The sequence below is a fragment of the Rhipicephalus microplus genome, chromosome 7, assembly GCF_043290135.1.
Source record: "Rhipicephalus microplus isolate Deutch F79 chromosome 7, USDA_Rmic, whole genome shotgun sequence".
Classification (NCBI taxonomy): Eukaryota; Metazoa; Arthropoda; class Arachnida; order Ixodida; family Ixodidae; genus Rhipicephalus; species Rhipicephalus microplus.
The window spans coordinates 133,600,747-133,620,352 of record NC_134706.1 but is presented as its reverse complement, the minus strand read 5'-3'; the positions used below and the strand labels follow the sequence as shown (position 1 = coordinate 133,620,352).

At 46.1% G+C, this 19,606-nt stretch overlaps 2 protein-coding genes and 1 non-coding gene across 3 annotated transcripts in view; 1 reads left to right on the top strand and 2 right to left on the bottom strand.

Annotated features, from left to right (window-relative positions):
- The window catches only part of LOC119180392 (pseudouridine-5'-phosphatase), a 51,667-nt gene extending 33,420 nt beyond the window's left edge, over window positions 1–18,247 (bottom strand). Inside the window, exon 1 of the mRNA XM_037431583.2 lies at window positions 18,089–18,247. Coding sequence (XP_037287480.2) covers window positions 18,089–18,185 — 97 coding nt within the window. The 5' untranslated portion in view covers window positions 18,186–18,247. The remainder of the gene's footprint in view (window positions 1–18,088) is intronic.
- LOC119180433 (heparan sulfate glucosamine 3-O-sulfotransferase 6) overlaps window positions 293–19,606 on the top strand; it is a 167,214-nt gene continuing 147,900 nt past the window's right edge. The window contains exon 1 of the mRNA XM_075869748.1: window positions 293–1,502. The gene's annotated coding sequence lies outside the window, so the exon portion shown is untranslated. The remainder of the gene's footprint in view (window positions 1,503–19,606) is intronic.
- TRNAS-AGA (transfer RNA serine (anticodon AGA)) overlaps window positions 19,596–19,606 on the bottom strand; it is an 82-nt gene continuing 71 nt past the window's right edge. The window contains exon 1 of the tRNA in view: window positions 19,596–19,606. This exon is cut by the window's right edge and continues 71 nt beyond it. This is a non-coding gene — a tRNA (tRNA-Ser).

Here is a 19,606-nt window from a genome sequence, read left to right as displayed (position 1 = left end):
TAACGCAATCAATTTTTGCCCCTACAGCCTTCAAAATTGCCGTACAGTCTTCTCCCTGTGTACACGGAACATTCTTCAATTCAATGTTGTTTAGCCGAGAGTATTGCTCAAGTTCAGCTACTCTGGTTGTCAAGGCATCATTCTGTGACTGCAGAGCTTGATTGACTGTGCGTAAACGGTCGCTTTCTGACCTCACTTCTTCGACAATAGAATTCAGCATTTCGACACTGGAGACCAAACTGTTGACTTCGGCCTTCAATGCGTCAATTTCAGGTTGCATTGCGGAGGCTTTTTGGTTCATCTTCGCAACCAGCTTTTCCACTACATCATCCAGTTTACCTTCGGACCAGGCCTCAAGCGACTGGATTCTTTTCGTTAGTTCAGCTACAGTTGGCATAGTAAGACAAGCTACAAGCTATACACTACAAGCTACAATACACTGGCAGCAGCAAATGCGGTAATATGTTTATGAGCACGATGCAATAAGAAAACCCACCAACCTGCAAAGGCAAGTAAGTTCGTTTAGCTTGCGTTCCTCCAGCCGCAGGTGCTGCTGCCAAATGAAGCCGGGCAGCCTCCCGCACTACTTTTGTAGTCTGTTGGTATCAGCAGTCTTTATCACCAGGCGATGTTTCCACGGTTGACACTGGTCACGCAGGCGCGTTAGCCACCGACAGACCAAATCAGATGACCAGGTAGAAAGCGTGCGCACCCGTTGAGCAGTGAGCACGGGCACCCAGCAAAGCCCAGGCGAACCAGCGTCGTGTGGTCAGCTACGTAACCAAGTTGGGAACGTCGCAGAAAGCCCAGGTGAACCAACGCTGTATGGTCTGCAAAGGCAAGTAAGTTCGTTTAGCTTGCGTTCCTCCAGCCGCAGGTGCTGCTGCCAAATGAAGCCGGGCAGCCTCCCGCACTACTTTTGTAGTCTGTTGGTATCAGCAGTCTTTATCACCAGGCGATGTTTCCACGGTTGACACTGGTCACGCAGGCGCGTTAGCCACCGACAGACCAAATCAGATGACCAGGTAGAAAGCGTGCGCACCCGTTGAGCAGTGAGCACGGGCACCCAGCAAAGCCCAGGCGAACCAGCGTCGTGTGGTCAGCTACGTAACCAAGTTGGGAACGTCGCAGAAAGCCCAGGTGAACCAACGCTGTATGGTCTGCAAAGGCAAGTAAGTTCGTTTAGCTTGCGTTCCTCCAGCCGCAGGTGCTGCTGCCAAATGAAGCCGGGCAGCCTCCCGCACTACTTTTGTAGTCTGTTGGTATCAGCAGTCTTTATCACCAGGCGATGTTTCCACGGTTGACACTGGTCACGCAGGCGCGTTAGCCACCGACAGACCAAATCAGATGACCAGGTAGAAAGCGTGCGCACCCGTTGAGCAGTGAGCACGGGCACCCAGCAAAGCCCAGGCGAACCAGCGTCGTGTGGTCAGCTACGTAACCAAGTTGGGAACGTCGCAGAAAGCCCAGGTGAACCAACGCTGTATGGTCTGCAAAGGCAAGTAAGTTCGTTTAGCTTGCGTTCCTCCAGCCGCAGGTGCTGCTGCCAAAACGTCAAATTCCTCGTCATTCACGAGGAATTTGACGTGACTTTGATCCCTCCGCAGCCAGCACTCGCACGACAGGCGCAAATTCACGCTGCGAGCGAAGATTTCGGCATTGCGACCCGAGGATCTGAACCATGATTTGGGCTCCCGTCGTTTCACGAATCGCTCCGCAGGTACCGAAGTGGGAACGCGGGAATGGCTGACGTATATGATGACGTATATATAGTTATACGCAATGCGCAGACTACAACTGCGATTTCGTCCGTCGTGTGAATGCACTTTAACTGGCCCAAACATATCAGCTATGAATTACTATGCATTGAGTTTTTTTTTCAATCATTTCATTGAAAACAAAGCGTTGTACAATATTGCGAACATAAAAAAAAAGAAGAAAAGGCACAAGAAAACAAGGAATGTGTAAGTGCACATATATATATACGAAAGACATTTTTAACTCATTACCGGTGGTATATCAATGAGAACAAGTTTCTTCATGACGTAGCGATTACGTAGTGACGATGAAATCAAAAGCATGCAGCCATTGTAATTTACCAAAGTGGAGTAGAGTAAAATTAGAAAAGAATGGAGTAACCAAGAAGACGCGAGTGCTATGAGTTGTGTAAGATATCGCACAGCAACCTGAAGAATAAGCAACAGGTAGGCCCGGTCGTAAAAACACATTTTGGGGGAGGGGGGGGACACTTCTGCAAGGCTTTGCAAAACAACCACTTTTATTATTAGTCTTCGATGAAACACCCCCATTGATCAGAATTTCGTTAGGGGAGGAAAGGGTGGGAGTACCTACCCTTGCCCTCCTGGATGAGGGTCTGCTCCGGGTAACATTGACTCCGGGCGTGTAGTAACCAGGAGATGGAACACACCGGGACCATGCCCCCCCCCCCCCGTCTCCTCCAAAATCAAGGAGGTGCACCCCCCCCCCCCCCCTTCCGAACAAAGTTTCTGGTTCTGGTTACGCCCCGGCCTGCTCATAGGGTCCCTTGTGCATTCACATAATGCGACTCGAAGGTGCAATTGCCATCTCTTCTTTTTATTTTCGGTATATGCACAAGGGTGCCGAGAACCCGAGCTCACGTGCCACACTGCCAAGCGCCATCTTTATTTTTTATTTTTTTTTTTTTTGAGGTCACTCACTCTCCGGTTCGATCCCGCCGGCCAGTGTCGCGCCAGAATTTGAATTTGCGGTATCATGATGACGTCACAAAGTTTCTTAGGCCAGGGGCCTCACAATGAGGTCATCACGTGACGATGATGGTGATAGTTTGCTTCACTCGTCCTCGACGCCGCCGGATGCTAGCAGTCGCTGACGGTAGAAAGTTTGACCACTGACGGTCAAATATCCCGTTCAGTGAGGCATCTAAGGGTTTCGCTCCAACAATAAAAAAATAGGCCGAAAAAAGGCTGAGGACTACCTAGCGTGCAACGAAATGAGAAGTGATAGGAGCAACGGGCTCCACGCCGTCAAAATAGAACAGTAGAATTGACAGGGGTAGCCCATATCTAGTGGATATTACGAGAACAACTTTTGTCTGAGTACATCACACCGCGACAAGAATAGATAAGAGATGACCAGTTAGAGCGACGGAATAGTTACTAGGTGGACTGCAAGCACGCTCGAGGCCAGCAAATAGTTGTGACATCTGTAGAACGGCTGCGTTATTCGAAACGGAGATGAAATGGAATCCGCTTGTACATCACGGAATGGTCTGGAGATTATTGACAGAGACCTTCGTGCCGCAATGAAAATAAGACAGGCTGATCATGGTGCTGATGCTGTCGACGTTAATGCTGTCTTTTATCCAAGAACTCAACATCGCGAAGGAGGAAATGGGTTGCCAAATTACAAGGTGTAATATGTGTATATATAACTGTATTTCGAAAATTACGCGGTGGGCGCCACCCTGGAGGTGCGGCCAAACGGGACTAACAGCCTGAACCGAATAATCGAGCAGCGCACGACACCGACGCAGAAAGTTTGAAATTGAGGAGTTTGCACATCGTGTCGCGAGTCACTTTTTAATAATATCTGGGTGCACCAAGACCATCATATGATTATGTGCGACGCCGCGTTGGAGAGCTTTGGTCCATCCGGTGTTCTTTCGTCGTGCACTGCGACGTCGCACAGTTCACAGGCCTCCACCATTTTGCCCTCACGGCCGGTATCGAACCCGCGACCTTTGTGTCACCTGTCGAGCACCGTAACGGTTACTGCAGTAGACTTAGCCACCTATATCGCAAGTAATCAAAACAGTCGCGAAATACTATAACGCTTTGTCAGCGCTTATGAAGTGACGGTAATTTTCGTAATCAGCTTCCGTACTTGAATGGTTCGTATAATTGAAAGGAATAGTTGAAGGGCAAACTACCACTACTGACGGAGGTGAAGCAGTAGTATCTTATGCCAGCTGACATACATTAGGTACTCTTGTTGAGAAAAACATTTATATGGCGATGGCTGTGTGATGCAACTAAGTATATGAGAAACTACGACAAAAACAAAAGATAATTTGAATGACTTTACCTAGCAACCCTTTTGTCCCCTGAGAAGCAAGAATATAGAAGCAAGAATATAGAATACGCAAGATTATAGAAGAAACTATATTAACGAAAACGAACGAGCCAAGAAAAAGTCGGTTAGTTCTGAGTAACCTCCTGTCCAACGAACGAAAACGAGCCCGTAAATTTTCACTTCTTTCTTACGATTACTTTATGAAACCCCGGCCGCAAAGTTTCTATGGACGCGAAAATACGTGAGGCCCATGTGCTTAGATTAGGTGCACATTACCCCAGGTGGTCGACATTTCTGGAGCCCTCTACTTCGGCGTCTCTAGTAATCATATGGTGGTTTTGGGACTTTAAACCCCAAGAATTATTACTATTATTACTTAAGAAGTCTTAAGAGTGTTATTGAAAAAACCACAGAAAGAAAACCAAACAAACGCGATTCTTCAAAGATATCCATAAGGGCTCGTAAATTGAGGAAATCATGAAAGGAAGTTAGGTCGTTGCATAGTTTGATGATAACAAAGCGTGGATGCTTTTTTTTTTTTTTGAATACCTCTATGTGGGTCAGACCTCCCTGGTGGTTTAACCCGCCCAGGAGATTTTACGTTCCGCGGGCTTCGTGTCGGGGCAGCAGTTACACCCTTCTGGGCGCAACATTATACCACCGCCCATATGGTACACCATGCCTATTTTGTGACACCGCATTCCGAAAGTTGGTCAGGGGACAAACGGGTGTTGAGGACATCTGGTGCTCGACTATGGTGGTAGGATACGTGTCGCCTACAGGCAGAAATAGTGTTCCCCAATCAACGAAACGGCAACGGGCGGCGCTGACTGACGCTTACACGTTTAAATTCACATATGTACCCCACAAAGTCGATGGGCGGATCACTGCCATCAAAGCTCAGTGGTAGCTAGAGCATCGGACGCGTTGTTCGAAGGTCGCAGGTTCGGATCCTGACGGTGGCAAGTTATCTCTTCGTCCACTTTCATTTATTCACGTTTACTTTACAACCATTTACAATTGCAATCCGCTATACTCTCACTTGGCATCATTGTCTGTTCTCATTAATATTGTGTCTAACAAAGAAAACGGGCTTTACATTTTCGTTTCTTTCCTTCATATCTAAAGGCGGGCTCCCGCAAAAACAAAAGTATGATCACGAGCTTTGAAATTGATAGGGCTAAAAGCGGCCAGTTTTATTTATTATTTATTTTATTTATTTATTTACAGATACTGCTGTCACGATACACGAAACATAGCAGGAGTGGGTACATTAGAAAAAGGAACGGACATACATTAAGCAATACCGAAGAAACATACAAAGCATTTAAAACATATTACAAAATATGGTTAGGCAGTTCTCTCAAAAACAGTTCAATTGGTTTTTCACGTAGGGAACCATCTAGGTTGTTCCAAATCTCAACAACGGCTGGAAAAAAGGAATGCTTAAAGCAATTTACAAATGGTTGGAAGTGAACAAATGGTTGGTTCAGGGAAGTAGCCGGCTTACTTCCCTGAATAATATTAACACGACGACGCACGTGAATGCCACGATATATAGGGTGCCACTATACATGTATCGTCGCTTATAATCCCCGTCTAGGTAAGAACACGCTCTTTTCCTGGATGCAGCGCGCTTCGTGATCCTATACAGCTCACTGGTGCTTCCTATCACTGGATGATGCGTCGAGCCCCGCCGCGGTGGTCTAGTGGCTAAGGTACTCGGCTGCTGACCCGCACGTCGCGGGATCGAATCCCGGTTGCGGCGGCTGCATTTCCGATGGAGGCGGAAATGTTGTAAGCCCCTGTGCTCAGATTTGGGTGCACGGTAAAGAACCCCAGGTAGTCGAAATTTCCGGAGCCCTCCACTACGGCGTCTCTCGTAATCATATGGTGGTTTTGGGACGTTAAGCCCCACATATCAATCAATCAATGATGCGTCCAACAAGCACTGTGTGTATAGAAGAACACCCCCTCGTTAACCGCACTTCGTAACGACAGTAACAAATATGCTGTTAAATATTGACGGCCACTTTGTTCCACCTGACAGCATAGAAAACGTGTGAGCGCTATCTTATCAAATCGTCATTATTCAAAACGCCGGACATGTCAGAACGCCCGTTGCGACGATATCATTGTGTTAAAAATATTTTACATATTTTCACAACACTATTTGTTCTATCTTAAAACGCAAACTAAACGAAAGCACTTGTTTTGACATAGCTACAGTGGAATTGTACGGGTTGAAGGACCTCAGTGAGGTACGAAGTGTATCCAAACAGCGCAGAATACGTGCAATCCTTTGTATGCCAGAATAAAATGAAAGAAAAAGAAAGGGAAACACTGTGACAGACACTTCAATATCAATAGTACCGAGGCCGGAAAAGTACGCCGAATTCCATCTCTGCGAGGGCAGGGCTTTATTTCACGTTAACAAAAGCGACAGTCGTGATACCATAATAGCAACGCTTTATTCTCTCTTGCTGCGTAAACTTATATCCTCAGGTGTTTGAAGAATTCTATCCACTATTATTAAAAAAATCGCTGAGAAGCCTTATCTGCGTGCTACTTTTGGTGTTCATTCTACTGCGGCAGGAGGTATTTTTAAACGCCTACAAACTACAAGTACCACAGTAGTTATAGAAATTAACACCATTAACGTTTTAACCAGTGGAAATAAGCGAGCGAGTCGTATGGGTGAATTAAAGTCCTTGCTGCAAATATTCCATAGCAACCTTGAAATTTATGAAAAGCGGCCTCTGGTAATCACCGCGTGACAATGAAATCTGGCTAATTTAGCAGGTGATTACGGCGTAAACGTATACCACGAAAAAGCCAAAAAAAAAAAAGAAAGTGTACACCAAAGCGCTTGTCGTGTACTATCGGTGTCAAATGAAACCCAAACAGCGGAGCACGTGTTTCAAGCATTGGAAACAGTATAGTGTTGGCCGTCCAGTCGTCACCATTGACAGGCGTGTACATCCGGTTTGGCAGCACTTCGCGATCCCCTTACAGGGCGTTATCTCCGTTTCTGCTATAGTTTTTGTTTGGTGGTAATGGTGGCCATCGTGGGCGTGCCAAACGCTTTTGATGGTATCACTTGCAATTCCTTGCTTTTACTTCAGCGTGCGTCGCAGTGCAATCGTTGACTTGGCACAATAAAAGAAAAAGAGAAATATAATCGGTTTGCGGTTGATTTTCAAACGATCGTCGCATCTCGTTCGCCAGCCCTGCTTCACCTGCACCCTTCTTTGAGAGACCGACCCGAAAACGCGTCACTTTACCTGGAAATGCCGAGTGTTTTTTTTTTTTTTTCGGAAGAGAGAGCGCAAATCGTTTCGCTTTGCCGGCACGAAGTGAAACAGCGTGAAATTTCCAGCATTTTGAACCGGCTTTTGTCTTCCATAAATAGAATTAGCCAGGCATTCCAGGATGATGGACTCCGTGATGAAAAACCGCGCTACAATTCTCGGCTTCGGCTGCAGAAGTTGAACCTCTCTTATTTTGTTCCTTTCAAATACCATACCTCGAACACAAGCAGAAATAGCGCACTATAGGGGGATCGCGCAGTGCTGCCACACCAGATGTGCGGGCCTGTCTGTGCCAATGAATAGTCGACGACACGCACTATGATTTGATAGGGCTTGTGCCACGCGCTCCGCCGTTCGTGTTTCATTTGATGCCGATAGTACAGTTTCCTGTCCGTGTCTTCTTTCGCGCTACCTTTACGCCATAACGGATCAGTATACCAACTCGCTCGCCTCTCCGTTTTGCTTGCACTTCGTATATAGCAGGCGAAACAGATGCGCCAAACAGCACATCTGCCTAAATATCTTCGCAAGCACCCTCAGTGACGACACTGTTTCCCTGGCCGTTATCGACCGTCAATCTACGTACTTCATTTCGGGGCAACGCTTTGCTGTCCTGTGGCCCCTTATTGACACTCGGTTATGCTCCTCCCCGGATGCGAGGGAAACATTGCCGTCATTGAGGAAGTCAATGGTAGTGAACGGTAGGTTCGCTGTTTGGTGCGTCAGTTTCGCCTGCTGTATTAGCCAAATTTCATCGCCCCGCGGTGATTGTCAAATGGCCACCTATAAAAAATTTGATTGATTTGTGGGGTTTAACGTCACAAAACCACCATATGTAAGAGAGACGGCGTAGTGGAGGGCTCCGGAAGTTTCCGCCACCTGGGATTCTTTAACGTGCACCCAAATCGGAGCACATGGACCTACAACATTTCCGCCTCTATCGGAAATGCAGCCGCCGCAGCCGCGATTTGATCCCGCGACCTGCGGGTCAGCAGCCGAGTGTACCTAAGCCAGTAAACCACCACGGCGGGGCCACCTTCTAGAAATTTAAAAGTGGCTGTGGTGTATTTGCAGCAAAGATTTGAATTCGCCCAGTTTACTCAACCGCTAACTTCCCCTGGTTAAGATGTTAATGTGGTAATTTATACAATGGCTGTTGTAATTATAGTTTGTATGCATCTGAAGATTTCTTCTGCCGCAGTAAACGGAACGCCGAAGGTAGAACGCAGATACCTTCTATCTGTATTTTTTTTCAATTCTAGTGGACACATCTCTGGAAGCTATAGAGGGCACATTTCAGTATCCGCAGCGGCGAGAACCTTACAAGCCACAGAGCAAAAGTAGTGTTGCTCGGTTCTTGACACGTTCAGTCGCGAACGTGGTCACGAGTTATGGTAGGCTTGTCACCTGCACGACGTCGATGTCCACGAGACAACTACGATAATAATTGTTTGGTATTAGCGTCTTGAAACCGTGATATGGTCATTAGGGACGCCGTAGATGGATGGCTCCACCACCCATTGGGTCCTTCAACGTGCGCCTACATATAAGCACACAGGCCTCGAGCATATTCGCCTCCATCGATAGTGCGCCCTCCACGGCAGATATTCGATCACGTGACCTGAGGGTCAGCAGACAAGCACCACAACCATTAGAACACGTTGGCGGGTCAAGTTAGGGGATTCTACGACTTCAATCACGAGCTTCGAAACTGCTAGTGTAATCAGTCTATTCGTGTGTAATCTGCTGGGGCTTGCTACATTAAATGCTAATGACATGGCACCGAGCGCCGTGTACACTAAGCAGATGGGCGACTATACCGTTGCCTATAACCATGACTGGGCAACAACACGCCCGTGTCCTGGCTGCCATACTTTCCTACAACCATACTCTAGAGGGAATCTGGCACTCGTGTCCACGGCAGGTGCAACGCATGTCGCTTCATTTAGAATGGTAACGATGGATAGTAATGGAGGCGGAAATGCTGTAGGCCCGTGTGCTCAGATTTGAATGCACGTTAAAGAAACCCAGGTGGTCGAAATTCCCGGAGGCCTCCACTACAGCGTACCTCATGATGGTTTCGGGACGTTACACCCCACATATCAATCATCAATCAACGATGGATAGTACAGGTATACCTGAGATTTGCCTTGCCTTCGTTTTTTTCGGTTGCGTTTCACTTCGAATGGCCTTCAAATTCAAATCGGCTAACGAAGTTCACAATGGTATCTCTTTTTTTTTTTTATTCGAAACGAAACTATAGTATTGTAGTTCAGTATAACGGCACCAAAACGCAACAATAAACGCAGACACAGGTGCTTTCGAAGCCCACAAGCACGAAGACTTGGGGAATCCGTGTACTACCCATCATACCCACGGCGGCTATACGATCACACCACTTGAGTTCTTTATAGTAAATACTGCAGAAATGAAGCTTTATGCAGGCTGCATGCAGCCACACTTTGATTCCGACTCTGCGGTGCTTTCAGGCACACTTTTGCCATCACTGAGTCATGCATGGAAAAACATCATGTGTCATTAGTGTGTCACCACCTGTCAATTACCGCGCCCGCGTTATTTGAACGTCGTCTAGACAGCAACAAATTAAATATAATAGAGAGAAAGAAGTCACAGCTTTGCCGCAAATGCGGAGCAATAAAACGCGATAGCAACAAATTAGAAGGAGATCGAAACATGCCACGCAAGAATTGCAAGCAAATCGAAACGTGCCCCGCGTTCATCACGCACAAATGACGCACAAAACATACTCACAGGTACCCATGAACGCGAATAAGCGTCTCAGTTGTTACTTCGATGCGTCTCAAAAGCGCACCCTTTTCACCAACAGAGACTGTACAACCATTGCAGTGACCTTTGTGCGCCCGGTAACTACAACAGAATTGTTCCGGTGAAAGCCGAAGGCCAACCAAGACGCACGATTGTCCCCATCGCGAGCTAAGCGCACGCGTGAGCGGCCACCCGGCCTCCTCTGCGCGGGGAAAAGTACGCGTGGGAGATGAGAGCGCGCGCACTGCCGCTTCGTGACGATATGGCTACGCGCGCTCGTTGCGCCATCTTGCTCATAATACTGAAAACACAATAGTCCCTTCCCCCCCCCCCCCGAGATGCCCTTACGCAGCGATAAGTGGTCGATATAAATAGCTTGCCGTATGAACGTCGAAGGACGTGTTTTGTTGTGGCTCGATGGGTTACAATTCAGAGGTCCCACGTTCGATTCCGCACGCCAAAGCTTTTTTTAGAATTATTTTTCTTGCGTTTTCATCTGTATTAACACGTATACATATAGGGTGAAAGACGGCGACACCAGCGTCAAAATCCAGCCGAGAGTCTTCATATAAATGCTATCGCACTAATAGGGAGTCAGCCATTGTTTTTCCGCTGCTATATACTGAGGAAATTTATGGGTGGACCATGGAAGGACCATAGTGAGTTAATCCAGACAACAGAGATAACAAACTTCATTCCTTTCGAGCTAGGCACTGAATGTCTGGATAAAATGAAAGAGAAAATAAAGAAAACAGTTGCTAGAAGCGTATGAAACTACACTGAGATCGGGAATGTGTGGTGATGGACCCTTACGCAAGTGCGCTTCTCTGCACTGCGTATTTGATCAAGTGATGGCGGAACCTGTCGTGCTTCAATCGGAGGCGCGGTCCTCTAGTTGAACGTGCTAGGGCTTGTCTATTATGAGTGTTTATGTCAAGATAGGCGACTCAACATTTCCCCGTCAATGCGTAATTAGCAAACCGCGCTTGAACAGGCTGCTTGCGCTAAGTGATAAGTCGCCATTAGTTGTAGAAACTGCATAGCGGGAAAGCTAGCTTCACAATATTGAAGAGGGTTTATTTCCGTGCTTGCGAGGGCACCGCAGTATTTCGCGTTAAGAAATTAAGAAAGGCGACAGTCATGTTGCCGCGAAAACAACGCTCCCTAGCTCCTCTGTTTGTTACATGAAATTTAATTGCTCACTATATATATATATATATATATATATATATATGGGTTCTTTTATCCGTGTTTTGACACAATATTGATGAGATTTAACGGACAACGATGCAAATGAAAGCGTATACAAATATAGGGAAGTTATTACACTTAATTTTATTGTAAATGTGAAGAAAAAAAAAGTGTATGAAAAGATAACTTGCCGTGGACAGGAACCGAACCTGCGACCTTCAAATAACGCGTTCGATGCTCTTGAAAGCGAAGGTCTTAGGTTCGATTCCTGCTTACGGCAAGCTATTTTTTCACCAACTTTTCTTTTTTCTTATTTACATTACATTGGTTTTAATAACTTCCCCTATACATTCCTTGGCGTTATTGTCTGTTAGATCTTATATATATATATATATATATATATATATATATATATATATATATATATATATATATATATATATATATATATATATATATATATATATATCATCCGTCATATATATATATATGACGGATGAAGTGATGGTTAGTAGAGGCCGAGAAGGAAGAAGTGCTTTAGAATAAACATGGCGTATGAGCCAGGCCACGTCGCCCATTCATCATAGCGTCACACGAGTCGGCGGGATGGAGACCTGCCTGCCCCTTCATCAGTCGCTCATCATCGACGCAGTTCCCCCCAAAGACGCCCTGTCCATACATCGACTACCGGATTATCTCCAACCAGGACACAACGACCAGCACCATGACAGATTCATCGGCCGACCTTGACATCCCTAAGTACACCGGAGCAGCGAACAATGGAGCCGTGCAGGACTGCTTCTGCCTGTTCGAGCTCCACGCTACCGCTGCATCATGGTCGGAACGGGAGATGATCACAAACTTCACTGAATACATCTCCTGTGAGGCATTTAAGTTTTACCTCACATCTTTGAAAACGACGAGTCATGGCAAAAGATCAAAGAAGAGATGATCACCCGTTTTAATGACTATGACCAAGACCTACTTATTGCCAACCATCGGGAGAAAACCGCACACTATCGTCAATTCCCTAAGCAGTCCTCAAGCATTCGAAAGCACAACGTGAATCGACAACTGCCACAAGACGAAGTGGAACATGAATTTGCTTTCAGAAGACCATGCGTCTTTTGGGACCTAACCATCAAGCGCGCCTCCCTTCTGCACGAAAGTCAGCATTTCGAAAGTCCTCGCCGCAGCATATGACGCGAGACGTTGCTCATCGATGTGATGCTCTTAATTCTTCTTCCCGCATACGCGGTCCACCACGCGGTTTTCCATCACGCGGCTCTTCAAGCGCTCCCATCACTCACCATTTGCCTCATGAGGACGCCGCGACCACGGTAGACGACCTGACGCTTCACGAAAATACCCTGTCAAGCCATGCTTCTTCCGCACGGGCTCATGCATCACCGTTCAGTGCACACACACTATAGACAGTCGAAACAAAGCAGATGGCTCAGACAAATCTAACATCGCACGCTGCCAAGCGCGAAAGCCCTTCGTAGTGAACAGTGCAGAAGAAGCCTCTAAAGACATTTTTGTCGATTCTAGTTAGCCACCTTTATTTTCTTTTGAGAATCATGACAACTCAACGACTACCAACTATTTATTGGTCACACCGACTATCAAAAAAAAAGCAGGCTCGTGTTAGTAAATGAGTACCACCTAGTCAGATTCCGCCACATCAGCAGTGCCATCCAGAACTCAAAGAACTCCGGGAACCGCAGCAGTTACATCGAGCACTACGACAAACTAAAATAAGATCACAAGCGGATTTGCGGCTTAAGGATGGTCGTCAGGAAGGACACCAACTAAAGGAAAGACCAAGTCAAGATCTGAGCCATATTCGTAGTAGGAAACGTCAAGCAAGTCTTCTGTACCAGATATCAAGGCATGATGTACAATCCTACCGACAGAGATACCACCATAAAACCACGAAACAGACTGAACCCTACCATTCGCAAAATGCAGGAACACAGTCATCGTATCATCAACTTCGGGTTCTCGCAAACGCAAGCTGGAAGCAACGCTTCTGTCTCAGCCACGACACAGAATACAGCGCCCACGACAGAAAATTCGGCACCTACGACGTCCGACCTTGAAAGGCTACAAGGACGTCCAACCTCGTTCGTTTTTCGCAGCTGCTGCAGTCATGTGATGGTCAGTGCAGTTTTGCAAGACGCGGTTACCTTCTCCAGGACGCCACCGCCAGCCTTGCCCACCAGAACTCCCCCATTAACCGGACTGCTGCACTCTTTTCTGCAGTTTTGCGAGGTTACGGAACACCACTGGGCCATGAAACCAATTGTGCATTTTGAAAACTGTGACTTCTCAACCTCTCATTGTTTGCTTTTTCTTGTTCGTAATCCATGCCTTCTTTCGGGGGGGAGGCGGAATCATGTGACGTATGAAGCGATGGTTGGTAGAGGCCGAGAAGGAAGAAGTGCTTTGGAATAAACATGGCGTATGAGCCAGGCCACGTCTCCCATTCATCATAGCGTCTCTCTCTCTATCACACACACACACACACACACACACACACACACACACACACACACACACACACACACACACACATATATATATATATATATATATATATATATATATATATATATATATATATATATATATATATATATATATATATATATATATATATATATATATATATATTCACCCGAAGGTCACGGGATCGAATCCCAACCACGTCGTCGGCATTTCCACGGAGTCGGAGCACTGGAGGCTCGTGTGCTCAGATTTAATCGCTTGTCGAAGAATCCCATCTGGTCGAAATTTCTGGAGCCCACCACTACATGGTATCTCATAATGACATCGTGGCGTAGAGTGTGAATTCACTAACACTTATTAAATACGTCGACGGAAGAAAGAGAAGTTAAAAGTCGTAGTGGCTCAACTCTGGAAAAACATGTTTTTCGTGCAGATATCTTGGAAAATGAAAGAACAAAAGGAAGGGCGCTAAGGCTGCCGATAAAAACTGCTAGCTAAGCTTTCTTCTCACAGAAAAAAAAGAACAGGCTGCGGAGATAGACGCGCTGCATCGATCATATCTTTCCCAGTGTAGACGCTCCCACGCTGGATCACATGACGATGTCACGTACGCACAAGGTCCAAGAGTACGATTGCCGAGCCAAGTTTTCTCACTTGTAGAGACGCGCGAATAGTCGTTTCTGCGACTGTATTAAATTTCAGCCATTTTGGAATATTGCCGTTTTTGCAAATAACATGCAATATTGTTCACATGGCCACTCTACATTAAAACTCAGCGCACAATGCCATCTTTAAAGAAAGCTACGAAGAAATGTAGGGTCACGCAGTCACATACGGTCATTACTGTCATTATATAAGGTGACTAATCCTTAATTTAGAAGTTTCAATATTTTTGTATTTGCGAATGTCTTGTTCATTCATTACCTGAGCACTTATCTATGATTGTATTCTATTTTATTTTTAGAATCATTAGATTTCGTTTTTTAGTATACATATTTCCGTTGCTCGTACTATTGCTTTACGTATTGTAAGCATTTTTCCGGATATTTAGTGAATCAACGTCACCTACATTCATGAAATTCCTATGCGTTGAATAATGTGTTCATATTTATATTGTTAAGTACTTATGGGGTGACCACCAAACTATTTCGTTTCCCCACGACCTCGTTCTAAGCGGATAAAATGAAAAAAAAAAAACACCAGGAATAAGTGTATGCAGATTGTTAGCATAAACACAATTTATTGGACTGTGCCAACAAACGTTTCATAATAGGTACACTGCGGCTTCCTGAACGACATAACTCGCTGCGCTAAATAAGCTTTCATGTCTTATACCTATAGCGTACATGCACAGGGATAAAATTTGCCGTACCTGCACGCACAAGTTGAGTGTTAATTTTCGTGCAGTTTGTAATTGGAAGTGATCGTGAAATATCCGTAAAGAAATCGTATTAATGAAAAGCGGCTTTGGGAATCGATAACGGAAGTGAACACCTATACTCGATTGATAAAATCGATTATATCGAATGTCGATTAAATGTTATGTCTTATTCAGTTTAACACAACTAAATAGTACACTTTGTTCATTCGATATTCAACATTTCTGAGTATTTGCGCACCTTAAACTACATGCGTCCTATGAACTCCGTCATTCAAGTTCACACCTACGAGAAGAAAAAGTAATAGAAAATGAATGCAGGAATGGCTCCGCAATGCCCGTTGTAAAGCGAAGAGACGACGAGGATTTCTACAGCAATTGCTGCATTGGCCGAATATGTTGTTGAGCGGAAGCGTCGTACACTGAGTTTAATTTGACCCGATAACGAAAGCTTGAAAGGTTACTTCTCACGACCGTTCCGCGGCTGCTAAAGTGCGCGTGTGCAATCGAAGTCATACGGGAAATAACACCGACCCCGAACGATAAACGTCAGAGGCACAATCAGCGATTCGTAGGGTCATAACTCGGCAACGCTGATTGTGTTCAAATTCTTGTTTACGGAATGTAGACCTTTTCAAAAACGCCTCCCTGGGCGCCGCCATAGTCTTCTTTGGGCTGCGCCATCTGGCGTGACCCCTCAAAAATGCACTGACAAGGCTGCGCCCTTAGCCTGTGTACTCGCGCTCGCAGCCCATCATGGCGGTGTCTTTTTCCCTCTCGTGAAAAGGTGTGCAGTTTCTCGCAAGTAGGGAAGTATAATGTGAACTGGTTTAATAGCAAGTTTAACGAAATTCGATGCCATATCAACACGGTTTGACACTATATGTCAGTCACTTCCCGCAATTAGAGACAAACGTTCTTCACAACGCGCTGAATTCTTAACAACGAAATTCCCATCTAAAAACATATAGCAATGTCCTATACCTGGACTTTTTATGTTCTGGGTTCGTTTACCACGGTGGTACAGCGGTTGCAGTGCACGGTTGCTGACAAGAAGGTCACGAGTTCGATCCCCGCCATGGCGGTCGCATTTCGTTGCAGTGACATGGTAGGGGCTCACGCACTGTGCCATGTCTGTGCACGTTAACCATCACGTGAAGGCCGAAACTACTAGAGTGCTCCACTACGACGTCTCCCATAACCATGTCGTCGTTCTGGGACGTTCAAACCCAACAATTATTATAATTCCAAGTTCATGTTTTCGTTGTGCTCACATTATGCGAAAGATTTAGTGATCTACTAATTAACATTTGCATATTGTTTATTTCGTTGCTGATGCGCCGCACTCCACGGACCAAATCGAATTTGTTTTTACTTTGTTTTTTGTTGGCAAAGAATGGTGTTGGCCATGGTTTCGCTCGCACACGAAAAAAAGATATTCGCAAAAGCATTATACTGCTTTATTACTTAGCGGGCGAAAACAAAATAGCAGCACGGCGAAAAAACACTTACCAAAGCTCACATTGCTTGAAACTCTGCACGGTTGTTTATGTTTTCGACCTGGCTGAATACTCCGTGTTGCCACTACACCGTTTGCGTCATGAACGGCGCGGTGTTCACTTACGAAGCCCCCTCGAGAGTGCCTCTGGGCAACGCAACCGTTTACGACTGGAATGCTCGTGTTGAAATAAACAGACCGCTTGGAAGCCGAGTGTACCGCAAGAGGCGCACTAAAGACGGCACGTTTCGGAACCCTTGCCCTGCATGTGCTCCTTGTCTTCGGACTAATCTGCTTGTGTCGCCGAAGGATACCGAGCAGGCGGCCACAGCGTCCGGTTTCCAAATATATAGGTCGTTCTTTCGTACGCGTTATGCCGCCGTCAGTAGGCGCCTTCACTAATTGTAGAGTAGGGGCCGTCTTTTCTTATACGAGCAGTTTCATTTTATGCATCACTGATGGTGTTTTAGGAAGGGGGTTTGTACCCCCTTTGAAGTTTTGAATTGCGCATGTGTATGTTGTAGAGAGCGACAGAGAGACAATGCCCGTCCGTCGGGCAAGTTGTTCTATACGCTATTCAGCCCGTGCCTCACAGCTGCCGTGCCGCTCTTTGTGACAACATACGCAAATAAACGCATCGGCAATGCACGCAGAGTAACTGAACCGCGCCGGTACACTGAAAAATAATTTTTCTGCCGACGTTCCTAAATAACGTTTTGTGTATGTGCAGGATCAGTAACGCTGCCTCCATTATATCTGAAGTAGGCGGTTTTCGCGACCTCACCTTATGAAATAAAGAGCCGGAGACAGTGTCGCTTTCGACGCGACAATTGTTTTGCTCATTCTGATATAGAGGAAGCCGATCCGTATCAGGAAAATTGAGCACTCGGAAACGGCAACCTTAAAGAGAGCCCATCTGCTATGCGGCGATCGCTAACGAAAAATTGCGACGAATGTCTTGTTAACAAGACAGATGCATCGCGATCCGATCCCGACGACAGGCTCCACTTCAAAATGAGCCCGCCGCAGCGTTTGGCACAGTGACAGCTTGGCCAGTGAAGCGCCGAGCGCGCTAAAAACACCCGTACAAGACAATCGGCCGCTTCAGCTGTGAACGGAATGCCCTCCCCGAGTTCTCGTTTCGCGCGAAACGAGAATCCAACCGCCGTTTTTCCCACACAGAACCACAGCAGTCAGTCAACCCTCCTTCCCCGCCGATCGTCGTCTGCATCCGTCGGGCGTCGTCTGCTAGACCAGGGTTACGCGCGGTAAATGCGTTGCGCGTGGTTACGGTTACGTTACGAGGTTAGGTGCCTCCGCGTAGGAACGGTGACTCACCCAAAATTACGCCGTCCAAGTCGAAAAGCACGTGTGTCACCGGCTTGAAGGTCGCTGCCATGGCCCCCACCCCGAGCGCACCCTGCCGACTTGGCATCTTCCTCGTCAGCAGGCGAGTGTGGCAGACGACGCTGTTCGAGGTTTCACTTTCGATAAAGTGTGACGTGCGAAACAACACGTGTTTCGCAATAAGACGCTCCATCTGCACACTATGAGCTGCGCGTTATCTTGTGCGCATATGTCCACTGAAAATAAACAGGCACCTTTTTGTGAATAAAATGTTCACTTGATTTTGAATTTGAGCATTGTTATTGTGCGGCAAAAAACCTCATACCAGATGACCGAAACTTCGTAAGAAAAGAAATTTATATCAGTATTTAAAAACAATAACTCAATAAATTTTAGTTGATCAAATAATAATAAAGTAAACAGTTTTTTAATTAACGTGCAGTCACAAAGTTGTTTTCTTAATAATTTTTAATCTTGAAGGCTGTGCTTTGAGTGTATGACTTTTTCAGCCCTGACGTCGAGTCGACCCGTGACCTCCGAGATGCAATGCACAGCACGACCGAGATTGTTTCTTCGGCGGTATGTTTACCTGCACTGGACGCACTATCTGTCATCAAGATCGCGCGTGGAAGAAATGCTCGTCTAATTTACTTGTGCTTTATTACTCAACTAGTGCAGCACGCGCCGTCCTAATGTTTTCATCTTCCGTGGCCACCGAGCTTTGGAACATCACGCTTTGTAACAAGCGGTCGGCATCCTTCATACACCGAATGATAATATGCAACTGCAGTGCGTCAGAGCTCAAGCTTAGGGTGCAAGGCAACGACAACGATGATCATCGTTGTTATTTATTGCACGCATCCGCGAATAACGCAGCAGATTGTCAATGGCAATCACGGAGGTCATGCAAGCACTTCACCGTTTTTCTACACTTCCCGTAGATGGCGCCACGTGCCCGTTGTTTTCGCCCAATTGAAGGTGCGTCAGCGGAGCAAGTATGTGCATGTGTAAAGCTTGTGGTCGTTTGATAACACGCGAACTAACTTGTGGAAAGTAGATCGCGTGCATTTTGTTGAGCTTTCTCCTCTGGTAATCTCAATACCTCCACTTCGATAACGTTACTTCTGCCCTACTGACTAGTTGATTATGTGTACCGTAGCGACGAGATATGAGTGCACCCGATATACACCGGCTGTTTCCGAGTTTGCAATTTGTACGAAGATTTTGAAGAAATGTGTCAATGTGGCCTTTTGAGATACGTGCGTTTTTAAAGTGCGGTCTTCCTCTAAATGAGGAGCATTGGTGTCACTACGCTCACGCCGCAGGAGCCTCGCTTGCTAATAATGTACTCTCGGTGCAAAGTTGGGTAGCGTGCGTCACTCAACGTACACCTCAAAACGCGCTTCGTGCTGGAAATGGTATAAATAAAACTGAAAAGGCATGTCGACATCTTTGAAAACCACAATGAATTTTAAAAAAGAAAGGTTAAAAAAGGTTACGCAGTCGACA